We start from the raw sequence: 12,322 nt of genomic DNA, 5'->3' as shown, positions 1-12,322 counted from the left end.
TTGGGAATGGGAATATTCTGCACAAGTAAATTCCATTGCCAGTGGTAGGCTGTCTGATACTGCGTCTTCTTCTGACTAACCAGATTTCTTTCAAAATACATTGCTTTTTATGTTTGTTTGTATTGTTTTTCCCCCAAATCAGAGTTTAAATTCTCATCATCTTCTGGATACAGTATAAATGTTAGGGGTTGTATAATTTTCCTTCTTTTATAGTGCTTCTGTTGATCGTTTTGACTAAGAAGTTTCTTACTTGTGTAACAGAACAGTCTTTGCAGAGGGGAGGTATCTTAAAAGAATGAAATGGTATGTTTACATGGCAAATGCTTACCACAAGAGAAAAAATGTCAGCAGTAAGATAGATAATGCAAATAATTAATTTCTCAGTTTTTAATGTAAATACAAGAAGACGAGAAGGCAGGGCAGGGTATTGTGCTACCTGTTCTTCCCAGTGGTTCAGATAAGATTTTCTTAAATGAGAGAATACTTGGAGAGCTGACTGGAACTAGGGTTTCTTCCTTTTTCTTAACATTCGTGGATGCAATTTACTTCCATAGGCCTGTTGTATTATGTAAATGTGGATACCTGGTAACTTTTTAGGAAAACAAAAACCCAGTCTTAAGAAAGTTAGCTCTTAAGTGGTACTTTCTGGGGTTTTCTGCTGGTTTTGTAGATTAAGAATGTTTCAGGGCAGGATGTAGCAACTTGTTTCACTTGTTAAAAGTGACCCTGACTCAGGGAGCTTGTCTACTTCAGGTTTGCCTCCAAATTTTATTTCTTGTGGTTGTAAGGCCAAGGTCTTATAAGCAACTGTCCGTAAGGAGTTATCCCTTCCTTCCTGCTCCCTCTGGACAGTCCCCAGTGTGTAGATTCAGCCGCCAGAGCATCCTGCGGGCCTAGAAAATGGCCTCACGTGCTCTGGCTGATGACAGGCAGCAGCATCTGCTGTCGTTAACAGTTAGTTCCTGAGGAGCTGCTTTGGCTGAGTCTCAGTCTGAGCTTCAGACCTCTGCCTGGAGAACCAGAAGGGATTCCAGGCGCTGAAATAAATGATGGTACCTTTCCTGCTGTGTTTCCAACCCTCATCCTGATGAGGTGAAAGGTAAAAGCACCGTGTTTGTTAAATCGAGAGGTTTCTGAATACTGCACACAATCACAGCGGGGAAACTTACCTGAGCAGGGGTGGCTTTACTGTTGGGACTGGTCCATCTCCTTGAGCCCACACATGTGCTATTGTTAATACGAAGTATTCAAGGCAAATAAATCCAGCGTCTTCTGTTGTTTTTTGAGTGCCCTCTTCTGGCTGTAAAATAAAACCTCAGCTAGCTGCCCAGATTTAGGCTATGTCTAGTTTATTTTCCTAGAAAACTTTTACAGCTATTTTAGTTGAGCTTGTTCTTTTCCTTGCAAGTTTGTGAAGTAAAGCAAAATGTGGAGCTTGAGATTACAGGTGATGGATCTTTTTTGCTCTTGTTAATCAGTAGGTACCATGTGTGAAGAACCGTACGTATCCAAAATGCCAGCTGTGAAGGGAAATACTTAAATGACACAAAAAAGGATTGGTGTGGTTGATTTCTGAGGCTTCGGAATAGCAGATTTTTCCTCTGTCTGGCACAATCTCATTCGATACATCTTTGCTTTTGGACACAAACACATGCAGGTGTCTCCCTTTGATCCTTACACAACTGCACACCAGACAAATCAGGAGTTGCAATTCCCTGGTTTTTGAAAAATGTTTTAAACTCCTGAAGTTGTTTAGGAGACTAGGAGCTTTTCCAAGGCTTTCCTGTAGTCCTCTATGAAAATGGCTTCTCGAGGTGTATCAGTATTCAAGAAAACCCTTCCTTAACATTTTTATGTACTTAAAAAGGGGGGGAGGGGGGTAGAAAATGCTTGAAGTGGGGAGAAATGACAAATTCCACTGTTGTAAAAGCACAGAGGCAAGCTGAGGGAGTCTGATAACAAATGGCATATGAAGGTGATTTTTTTCATCACAAAAATGGTTTTTACTGAGCTCAGAGGCAAATTTTTGTGGGAAAAAATACTATGTATTGAGCTGCAGGCAAAGTTAAGTTACTGTCTTAACACTTGACATCAAAAAGCGTGACTGTAATGAAAGCATGGAGTAAAGAACTACTTTATTGCTACTCTTTCTTGAAGATAATAACCAGCAGTAATGTTTCTGGTTGCCTTCGCTCTTATGTGCTCAGGCTCAGAAACGTGAAGTGAAGCTACCGTTTAGTGTCGGGCATCTACAGGAAATCAGAGGGACAGACACACAGACTTCTCTGATCTCTAACCCGTGTGTGTTGCTACAGCAGCCTGACGCGGCGTGTGCCTTCTTTCGGTGGCTGGAACTGGCACAACACAGGGCAAACGAACACAGGGCTGTGTGCATCCCCTCAAAGATCCTCCTCTGTATTTCGCTTCTCACTTGCATCTTCACAAAAAAATAACTCTCTGGCGAGGTCTGTAGCTACGAGCCTGTCAGCATCATCATAATAATAAACTACTCTTGTTTATAAGTAAAGTAGCTTTTGTACATTGGAACCCGGTCTTCTGTGTTCCTGGTCTTGCAGTGTCTCATATATTGTGAATACCTGGACACACAAACTGTGACTGCTTGGTGTTACTCCTGTATTTCCAGAACACCACCATAGATTTCCTTAGCATTTAATCTGCCTTCATTCATTACCAGTAAGTATATTTAGGTACAACAAGCTTGAATTCAGAGCACTTTTCAAAGCAGAAGTGTCACTGAGAGCCATGTGCTTGCAGATCTGCCCTGCTGGGGAAGAACAGACTGTAAGCTACCAAGGCAAATAACCTCGTGTTTGCCTACCTAGATGTGAGTAACATGAAGGGGCTAGCGGTCAGTTAGGTAGTGTTATTTGGATACAAAAAAAAAAAAGAAAATGTTGGTTACTAAGTTGAGATGGAGAAAAAATAATACATCACAAACATGAAGTATTGTATTTAAATGAGCAACCCTTTTTTTTTTTTAACAGAATTGACTTACTTATTTGATCAGTCAGTGCTTTCAAACATGATGACAATTACTGACTATGTAAGGACAAACCAAAATTCTTACGCTCAAGTGGTAATAGTAATGGGGCTTGTGTGTCTTTTGTGAGTGGGGATATGCACGTCATGTAGGTCGTGAGGCTAAGGCATGACTCCATTAAAGACTACTAAGGGATTGTTTTGGTTTTGGCTCATGAATGGCTAGTGTCCTGGAATAATCCTTTTCTTTCAAACCGGTTGGGTATTGCAGTCGTTTAACCCTACAGTATCTATTTTTTGTATGAAGTATGAAACACCAACAAGCTGAATTGTTCAGAAGTAGCAAGATACTTTAATGTTTACATAGTAGTGTGAGTAAGCAGAAAAATCCTAACTCTCTATAACATTTATTTTTGGGGTTTGTGCTAGTAAGGTCTAATTCACTTCTTAATTACATCCAACGTGATTTGCATTATCCATATCAACACTTTAAGACATGACCTTGAACCAGTCCTCCAAAGAAACTGATGGACTGGGTCCCTGGGTTGGCACATTTGGCCTGGCTGTTATATATTGTGTTAAGCAGCTTGGTGCAAAACCTGTTGGTGTCTAGAAGCTCATCAGTGTGCTTACTCTGCATCATACATACGGTGACTCAACCAGAGTTCCAGAGAACCAATTTCAACCAGACAAAACAGTTCTGTGTTGTCAAATTGGCCAAGTTCTTTATATGCGAGGACCAGCAGTGAAGGACCAGCTTTAGCTCATTCTTTAGGCAATTTCTGCTCCTTTCTCTCCCATAATCAAATGGCTTCACGTGAGATTTCTGACAGATAAGATTTTGCTTTCCTAACATAAATCTTAACATAGTATTTTGCTTGGAGTTCAGTCCTTGTAGATAGCAGCCGCTAGAGGACAGTGTGACTACATACTGGACTTTCTTAATTCTTCCTAAGAAATGCCACAGCCATTCATAGGACAGGCCATGCTTAAACAACTACACAGGGTAAACTGTGTAGGCACTGGTAAATTCCTGGTTTCACAGTGTCACAACTGCTTGCTTTGTTTGAAGAATAAATGACAATAGCAAGAAAGGACTGAGTTAAAATTATTTTTCAGTGCCATAAAAATGCAAGATTTATTTAGCAGTAGGCATTGCCTGGGTCCCATCAGTACCTTTATTTGAAGTAAGGCAAAGGCTGTAGCAGGTGTGTGTGTACGTGTGTGTGTGTGTGCACAACTAGCTTCTCTTCTGCATGGGACAGGGCAGGCAGCAGCACAGTTCTGAGGCTGAAATATTCTCAGGATTCTGCACTGCTTATTTTTGTTAAATGAAACATCAAAATTGGTTTTACTTCTGTAGTTGCTATTAGTTTGTATAACATAGTCTTTTTTTAATTTTATTTTTCTTCTTTTCCAGGTATTTCAAGGGAACACTGAATTGTACCAGGAAGTTCGTAATAATTTCATCCCACCTATTATTGCGCGATTTTTTAGGATTAACCCCTTAAAATGGCACCAGAAAATTGCAATGAAAGTAGAATTGCTAGGATGTCAGTTCAGTATAGGTAAGAACTGAAAACCCTTCAATTTTGCAAGACAAGCAGTGAAATGTGTCAGTGAAGTTTAACTTCTGGGCATGTTTTCAATGAGAAAACAATACTGAGCTGAGCAATCCTTCTGTAACTGGTACTTCTGAGTTTATTCCAAAGTTACTACACTTAGCCTGGAAAACAGCTCGTTCCAGAGTAAACAAGGTGATTTAGAAAGTGTTTCAAAAGCCACCAGTCACTTGCTTTCCATGTTTCTGATTCTTGTCTTTTTCCTTATTATTTATCTTTTCTTGATACATTTAGAACTTGAACTGTGTAAAACTAGCTTTTCAAAACCCTCTTCTTACAAATACTTTTCTTTTAAAGTCCGCTCTCCTAAAATCACCATGCTGCCGCCTCCACCACCACCACAGAACAATGACAAGAACGATGACTTCAGTGATGACTTCATTCACTCCGTGAAGACGTCGCTGCAGACAGATAAAACAACTTTCACACCTGAAATAAAAAACACCACAGTGACTCCAAGTGTAACCAAAGGTACCCATGCTTAAATAGTGGAAGTGTTTGGGAACTGCTGACAGTACTTTGCTATGTGTTGTGTGCTTTCCGAATTTAACTTCTCTTGACAATTTTCATATGCTATAGCAAACTATCAATCTTTTAATTTTAATATTTACCAGTATATTAAAGATGTATGCAGAAACAAACCCAATATTCTAAGGAATGTAAATATTACATGTAAACTGAGTTCAGCTTTTAATTACTGAACAATTTTTTGTCCAAAGGAGAAGTTGCAACTTGGACTTCCCTTCAGAATTAGTCAGAAGTAACTGCTTTGTTATTTAATCTGGTAATTTCTCAGGACAAAAGACTTTTGCCATAGCTTGTCCTTTATGAAACAGTCATGTTGGCATGGAATTCAAAAACTATCTGGCATCCTCGTTGTTGTTTATCAAAGAAAATTGTCAGACAGAGAGCAAGGTCATTGCAAGTGTAGGCACTGGTGGAGTGTCCTTTGGATAGCAATGTGACAGGATCGTCTAATGTCACGTGAAGAGCCAGCATAGTCAAATAGTGATTAATTGCCAAGGTACTGTGGTATTTCCTTCTCACAGGAGGTTCAAACTTCAGTGGTTGTGTACTTCTGGGCTCTTTGTTAACAACAAAATACGTTGTTCTAATAGAAAATCTTATTTATACTAGGTCAAAGCTGTTAATCTTGATGAGAAAACTTTCAAAAATACTGTCTGCGCGTACATGTAGGAGAGATGTTAATTACTGTTTAAACTGCGAGAGCATCCAGTGGGGTTGCTTAGCTTAGCTGGGTGATGCAGTGGGCTAGATGTTATACATGACAGCGACATGCTCTACCCAAGTAATTTTTAAAATAAGAACTGATTTATGTGAAACTCTTGTCTGACACCACTTAATTTAATGGCTTTCAGATGTGGCATTGGCAGCAGTTCTGGTTCCCGTGCTGGTGATGGTCTTCACTACTCTGATTCTTATCTTAGTTTGTGCGTGGCACTGGAGAAACCGGTAAATGAACGGGTTAATAAAAGTACTTTACATGACTGTTAGTCTGGTGTGTGGGAATGAAATAGTCTGCATGGATTGCCACAGGAACCACCTGGTGCACACTTCTGGAAGGGACTTTTTTCAGAACTGTGTTCTCTTTCTGAGAAATTGTTCATTTGAGTAGCCAGCACAATGAAAAGCACTTCTTCTAAATATTTTCATTTTAAGTGCTTTTACTGAAAACTGATTTCTCAAGCAGCAGCAGACTGGTGCTTTTACTTTAAACTTGATGGCCAGCTACAGCCAAGGTGACAGTTGCTGAGCATTAATTCATCTTCTGGTAAGCAGAATAATAAAACACACTTTTTATTTTCTCACAGCAAGAAAAAAACAGAGGGCACGTATGATCTACCTTACTGGGATCGTGCAGGTAACAGAATGATTTTATGATATCATTTGCTTAGCATTCTTGGTGTAAAGTGTTTTTCAAATTGCAGTAACGGACAATTTCCACTAGCAGAAACTTCTCTACTGCTGACTAGCACAGGCGGTAGGGATAGTGAACACAGCGCTTCCTTTCTGAACAGACTTCTCTGTTCTCTGAATTTTCTTCAGAAATGGAAAATATCTCCTGTTCAAGCTTAAAGCTGCAGTCTTTTTTTTTTTTTTTTAGTAAACAAAGTGTAGAGTCTCTTAATTACAAGGAGAGAGGAAAAAAATCATTTATAAGGAATGTTTTTATACATTTCATAGACATATTTCTGGTACTTCTTTTGTTCTGGAAAAAACCTTTCAACTGGTTGTATGAGGTGTGTCAAATTTTATCATTCTTCGCTGTCCTATTAGCACGTGGGATTACTTGCATCTCCTTTTAGGTATCTTTTCTGTCTTTGCTGTCTGTGCCACATTAACTTAAGTTCAGACAGTTCCACCGCACAGCATGTGCTTTGCAAATGTCCTGAACACTGCTGTGGTGCAGCAGTTGGGTTTTTACTGTCTGTATGACTGTGCTTCCTTTTTCTGACCTTATGCTGAAAATTTCCACAGCTGTTTTTGTTCTCTGTCAGTTTAAGCGTAACCTTTATCCTTTAGACAAGAAACCTTTTAACAACCTTATTTTTATTTATTACATGTCGATTTCTGATAGGTTGCAGCACTGTTGCTTTAGCATGTTAGAGTCATAATGTCCTGTGTCTAAATGTTAATGATAGATGTGCTTATTTTTTTTCCCCACTTATTTAAATTTAAATGTTCAGTAGGCGGGTCTGTTTTAAAAAGTACATTGAAATTTGGCAAAAATGCAGTATCAAAAAATGTTGTTACACTTCTCTGTGGAACCTCTGTCTGCGCCCTCCCATGGGCTGCCTCATACAGCAGGTCTGTAGGTGCTAAGGACTGCAGTGGGAGCAGTCAGACAGGTTGATGGGATGACAGCGATGGTTTCACCTCTGAATCGTCAGGCTGCCATAAAACATCAAAGTATCCCATTAACATGGGATCACGCAAGTACTGATAATTGATTTGTTTGCCCACTACTGCAAAATAAAGATATGGTGTAAAACAGTGTAATACCTTAAACTACAGTATGGATGTATTTTTATTTTTATTTTCTTTAAATCCACACAAAGGGTGGTGGAAAGGAATGAAGCAGTTTCTCCCTACCAAATCAGCAGAACACGAAGAAACGCCTGTACGCTACAGCAGCAGTGAAATCAGTCGGCTAAGACCAAGAGAAGTCCCAGCAGTGTTACAGACAGAATCTGCAGGTACTTTTTTTTGTTGTTTTATGGACTATGCAATATACAGAAAATGCCAAAAAATGCCAGGAACTTGGCTACGTTTAATAATTTTCTGGTTGCTTTGGGGAGAAGATGAGAAATGAGTAGTTCTGCTGGTAAATGCATTTCTTAAAATGCAGACCTTTTCAGCTCTGCTCTCAGAGTACTATAAATCTGTCTTAACTGACTGATGCTGTGATGTGTGTGGATAGACACTGTCCCAAGTTAATGCAGTAACTGAAAGCTGCTGTACTTGTTCTTGAATGTCTCTCTAGCCAAATTTACATGCATTGTAAATAATGTTACCACATTTTCTTTATGCACAAATCGGAAACGTGGCATTTGGTTTCCTATGCTGACAATATGACTTAAATCATCCTCTTCATCTGCAAAATGAGGGATTACTGATAACAGCATGTGCCCTTTGCTTGTGAACCAGTCATTAGAGGACGATGACTGCCTCTGCCCTTGGTTCTATGCTTATGGGAGAGCAGAAATATGCAGACAAGCAGGAATTGCAGCTTCACAGCAGGCAGAATCAATTTTCTCTTTGGCTGCTTGTCTGTTTTTAACACAGCTAGCCAGTTTTCCCACCTCCAGCTTTTGTTATTCAGATTAGCTGTCAAACAAAACCATCTCAGCTGACCACGTGCAGGCTCCCCCCCCCTCACAGGACAAACCCTCCACCCTAGGGACCACTTCTTATCCAAGGCCAGCCAGGATAATTTCATTTACTTTTAATTTTGCAGGGAAGCATGTTTCAAAAAACTTGGTTTTGAGCAGATTTACAACATGAGAAATTGTAGCTCACCAGGGAAGAAGTGTAAGCCTGAGAAATCAGGATGTTGTAAGCATAAGCTATGCAACAGCTTTATCCATTGTGCAAAAATGACTTTTTTTTTTGCGAACGCACCTAGTTGTGGTGGACAGAGACTGACCACTGGTTTTATCGAGGACAGTAATTTCTGTGATGCTGTTGACATTAATGTGTTGCTGCTGTAAGTGTATTTTTATTTTGTTTTGTTGGTGCTCGCACCACAGAGTATGCTCAGCCACTGGTAGGGGGCATCGTCGGCACGCTTCATCAGAGATCAACCTTTAAACCAGAGGAAGGGAAAGAAGCAAGCTACGCTGATTTGGATCCTTACAATTCACCGGTACAAGAAGTCTATCATGCTTACGCTGAACCACTACCTATAACTGGACCAGAGTACGCAACGCCAATAATCATGGATATGTCCAGTCACCCCAGCACTCCTCTTGGCGTTCCTTCCATTTCCACCTTTAAAGCAGCAGGGAACCAAGCTCCTCCGCCGGTGGGAACTTACAATAAACTCGTATCGAGGACAGACAGCGCATCATCAGCGCAGGCGCTGTACGACACGCCCAAGGGGCAGCTGGGGCCAGGTGCTGCAGAGGACTTGGTGTACCAGGTACCGCAGAGCGCGGCCCACTCCGCCGGGAGTAAGGAAGAACTAAGTTAGCTCACGCGTAAGGTAGGATGAAGGCAACTGTGGCTTGTTTTTAAAAGCCAGCTGACGGTTTCATTTTTTAATCACACTGTTTTTATATTGTTAGTCTTAAGTAATACAATGTTGAACCAAAAGATGTGGCATTGAAGTCTGGGAAACCAGTAATTCTGCCTTTTCTTAAGCTGTATATATAATGACAGCTTGTCTCTTGCAAAAACCATGGACTTTTTTTTTTAAACTACTGTACAATTGTCTGCCAGACATGAGAGAAGAATTCTTCAAGATTAGCTTCAGTAATTCATAGATGTGAATGATAAATTGGGAGAAACAACTGTTTAAAGTACGAAAGCCAATAATTTCTTGCTAATGGTACTACTTCTGAGTGGAAAAAAGCCCACAATCAAAACTCCTAACTTTCTAAAATCTATACGTAAGCGCTATAGCTCCTAAAATTAATTTTACCTTACAAAATGCATGTACAACCTTGGACTCTAAAAATAATATCAGGACTGATGGCAAAAATCCCATTAACTTCACAGCATAAAATAGTCTTGATAGTAAATTGTTATTTTGGCTTTTGTTCACAGGATTGCTTATTGCAACCTGTGTGTTCCTCAAATTTCTCATGATTGTTGTTATCCTTCTAAAACTCGAGTCTGCTGCCTATACAATCCATCTTCTTTTCTGCCTCATCTCCTTAGGCCACTCACTCTTGTTCCCTTCTAGGGATATGGTAGGTACAGTCTAAGTTTTACAAGCAACTCACCTGACAACTGCTTTTGCGTGTTCCCTGCTCAGTGAAGGCTGCTCTGACTCGCGTCTGCCTTCGATTCAAACTTGTGCAAGAAGCTGCCAGGTGTTCGACGTGACTTGAGTTCAGAGACGTTGCCGCTCCCTCAAGCAGTATCTGTTGTTGTACGTTAAGATGTGAGCATATACAAAGAAAGATATGTATATACTTTTGTGAGTGCTTGAGAAAGCACACAAATACTCTAACGGTGCATAGTTTGTGTTAATACATGCATTTAGCACATATGGTACATTTTAGCACAATTGGAAAACTTTGGCCCTAGGGCTTTTCTTATGATTGTTCTTAGCAGAAGTATAAAATATTCTAAAACCTTTGCCGAGAACAATTATCGTTCCAAAGAGTGTCAATTTTAGAAGCATTTAATTGAATTTGTATCTTTTTGAATGTTCCAGTTTTCTCTACTGCAGTCAGTCTTCTACTTGAGATAACGTAGACTAGTTTTATCTAGGTAATCACAAGATGAAAACAACATGGATGTCACTTTTTATCTTGTTAGAAACAAAGCACAGCTTTTTAACATAAACAAGTAGTAGAAAAAAAATCTTAAATAGCTTTAATTTCTATTGTAACAGCACTGTTGGGAGGATGCTGAATTAATTTATAAATGTGAAAATCCCTAGCTGCACACTAGCCCAGTTTTATGGACTTTAATGGTTACTGTTTGTTTCTGTGATATAACTCAAGTCAGCCTTGTTTATTGCCCATGGACTTTACACGGGGTGGAAAACATCCAAATCCAAATTAAAATACTATTCAAGCCGACTGCCACCATGTGTTTGTTACCAGTATGGGATCCTGACTTAACACTTGAAATTTTTTTTTGCACAGAGGCTGTATATAACTCAGTAAACCAAATTTTTATGCTCTGCTACCTTAAAACCCAATTCTACATTTTTTTTGATCATGAGAATGATACATTTTTTTAGATGTGGGAGTCTAAGCCTAAATCTGAATAGGCAAATAAGGTTGGTATGCAGGACCTAGTAATGAAAAAGGAAATTCCTGCATAGAGGTTGGATTTTTTGATGTTACTGAAACATTCTATGCTTGATAAAGCTAGTTTGCAATCTTTATAGTTTTGCTTAATCAGGTAAGTATATGTTCTTACTCATCAGTAGCAATTATGACTCTGAAATTACCTGATTTTATTTGAAAGGTGCAGAAAGCTATGTTTGCACCAAGCTGTGACATACTTACTCCAGCCAAGTTAAGAAACATTTAAAGCTTTTAGGCTTAGAAAAAGAAATTCTGCCATAAAAATGAATGGATATGTTCAAGTCAATAAAATTAACACTCTTGGAAATCTGCATTTAATTTTTACCGTAGGCCAGATATGGTAAAACTGTGGGTGTACTGTAGGCTAAGAAGGTGTAAGAATTAAAGAGTTTCTGTCAGGGAGTTATTTTCAAGCAACCAAATGCAGTTTCATTACCTGAGCAGCTTAAGCTGTTGACTGGAATGGTTGCTTTAAGAATGGAATTAAGTTCGTTTTCTTAAGAAATGGGTCTTGTGCTTTGCTCCCTGCTTTCAACTTTGATAATTTTATCTTCTAGGGCTAAGATAAGTTTGAATATTGAACATTTGGGTTTAAGATGTATGCTATGAACTGTTAAACACTGATTCCCAAATGTAATTGCATGACACACCTAAGGTTAGCATTTTCCTGTGTGCAATGCAAGCAGAGGTACATTTAATGGGTCTCTTTTTTACATGTGAAGACGTATGGATATAAAATGTATTTCAATCTTGTTTGGCTTGAGTATTCTCCCAGAATGTATGTTCTTACCTCAGCATGTATTGTAGTTGCTCAGTATTTGTATATGTTGCTAGAAATTAGACTGTATAAATAGTGAGTTTTTTAATGTATGTTAAAAAGTATTTTAAATAAATTGTACATACGTATCATGCTCAGAATGTCTGTATTTGACAACCTACTTTCAATAACCTCTCGTTTGGAAATGCAAGGGTTATTTTTTTAGCTACCATGCTACATCTGGGCCATTCCCTGCCTCCAGGAGTGACGTTATGCTGTTTCCTGGCAGTAGGTGTAGGTAGCAGCCAGTCAGTGCAGGGAGGAATCCGTCCTCATCATGTCACCAACCATTAGAAGCAGTAAACTGACACTTACCAGAGCTCTCCTCGTGGCGGAAATCTGCTGCTGGGACAAGCGGTATTTTGCAGGCAGGC

At 39.3% G+C, this 12,322-nt stretch overlaps 1 protein-coding gene across 2 annotated transcripts in view; it reads left to right on the top strand.

Annotated features, from left to right (window-relative positions):
* The window catches only part of DCBLD2 (discoidin, CUB and LCCL domain containing 2), a 44,044-nt gene extending 32,001 nt beyond the window's left edge, over window positions 1-12,043 (top strand). For both annotated transcript variants that reach the window (XM_083820335.1, XM_083820336.1), the window contains exons 10-15: window positions 4,421-4,568; window positions 4,920-5,093; window positions 6,002-6,095; window positions 6,455-6,504; window positions 7,703-7,840; window positions 8,894-12,043. In XM_083820335.1, coding sequence (XP_083676461.1) covers window positions 4,421-4,568; window positions 4,920-5,093; window positions 6,002-6,095; window positions 6,455-6,504; window positions 7,703-7,840; window positions 8,894-9,336 — 1,047 coding nt within the window. In that variant the 3' untranslated portion in view covers window positions 9,337-12,043. The remainder of the gene's footprint in view (window positions 1-4,420; window positions 4,569-4,919; window positions 5,094-6,001; window positions 6,096-6,454; window positions 6,505-7,702; window positions 7,841-8,893) is intronic.
* The last annotated feature ends 279 nt before the right edge of the window (window positions 12,044-12,322 follow it).

Source organism: Anser anser (genome assembly GCF_964211835.1).
Source record: "Anser anser genome assembly, chromosome: 1".
Lineage (NCBI taxonomy): Eukaryota > Metazoa > Chordata > Aves > Anseriformes > Anatidae > Anser > Anser anser.
This window is presented reverse-complemented; position numbering and strand designations above follow the sequence as displayed.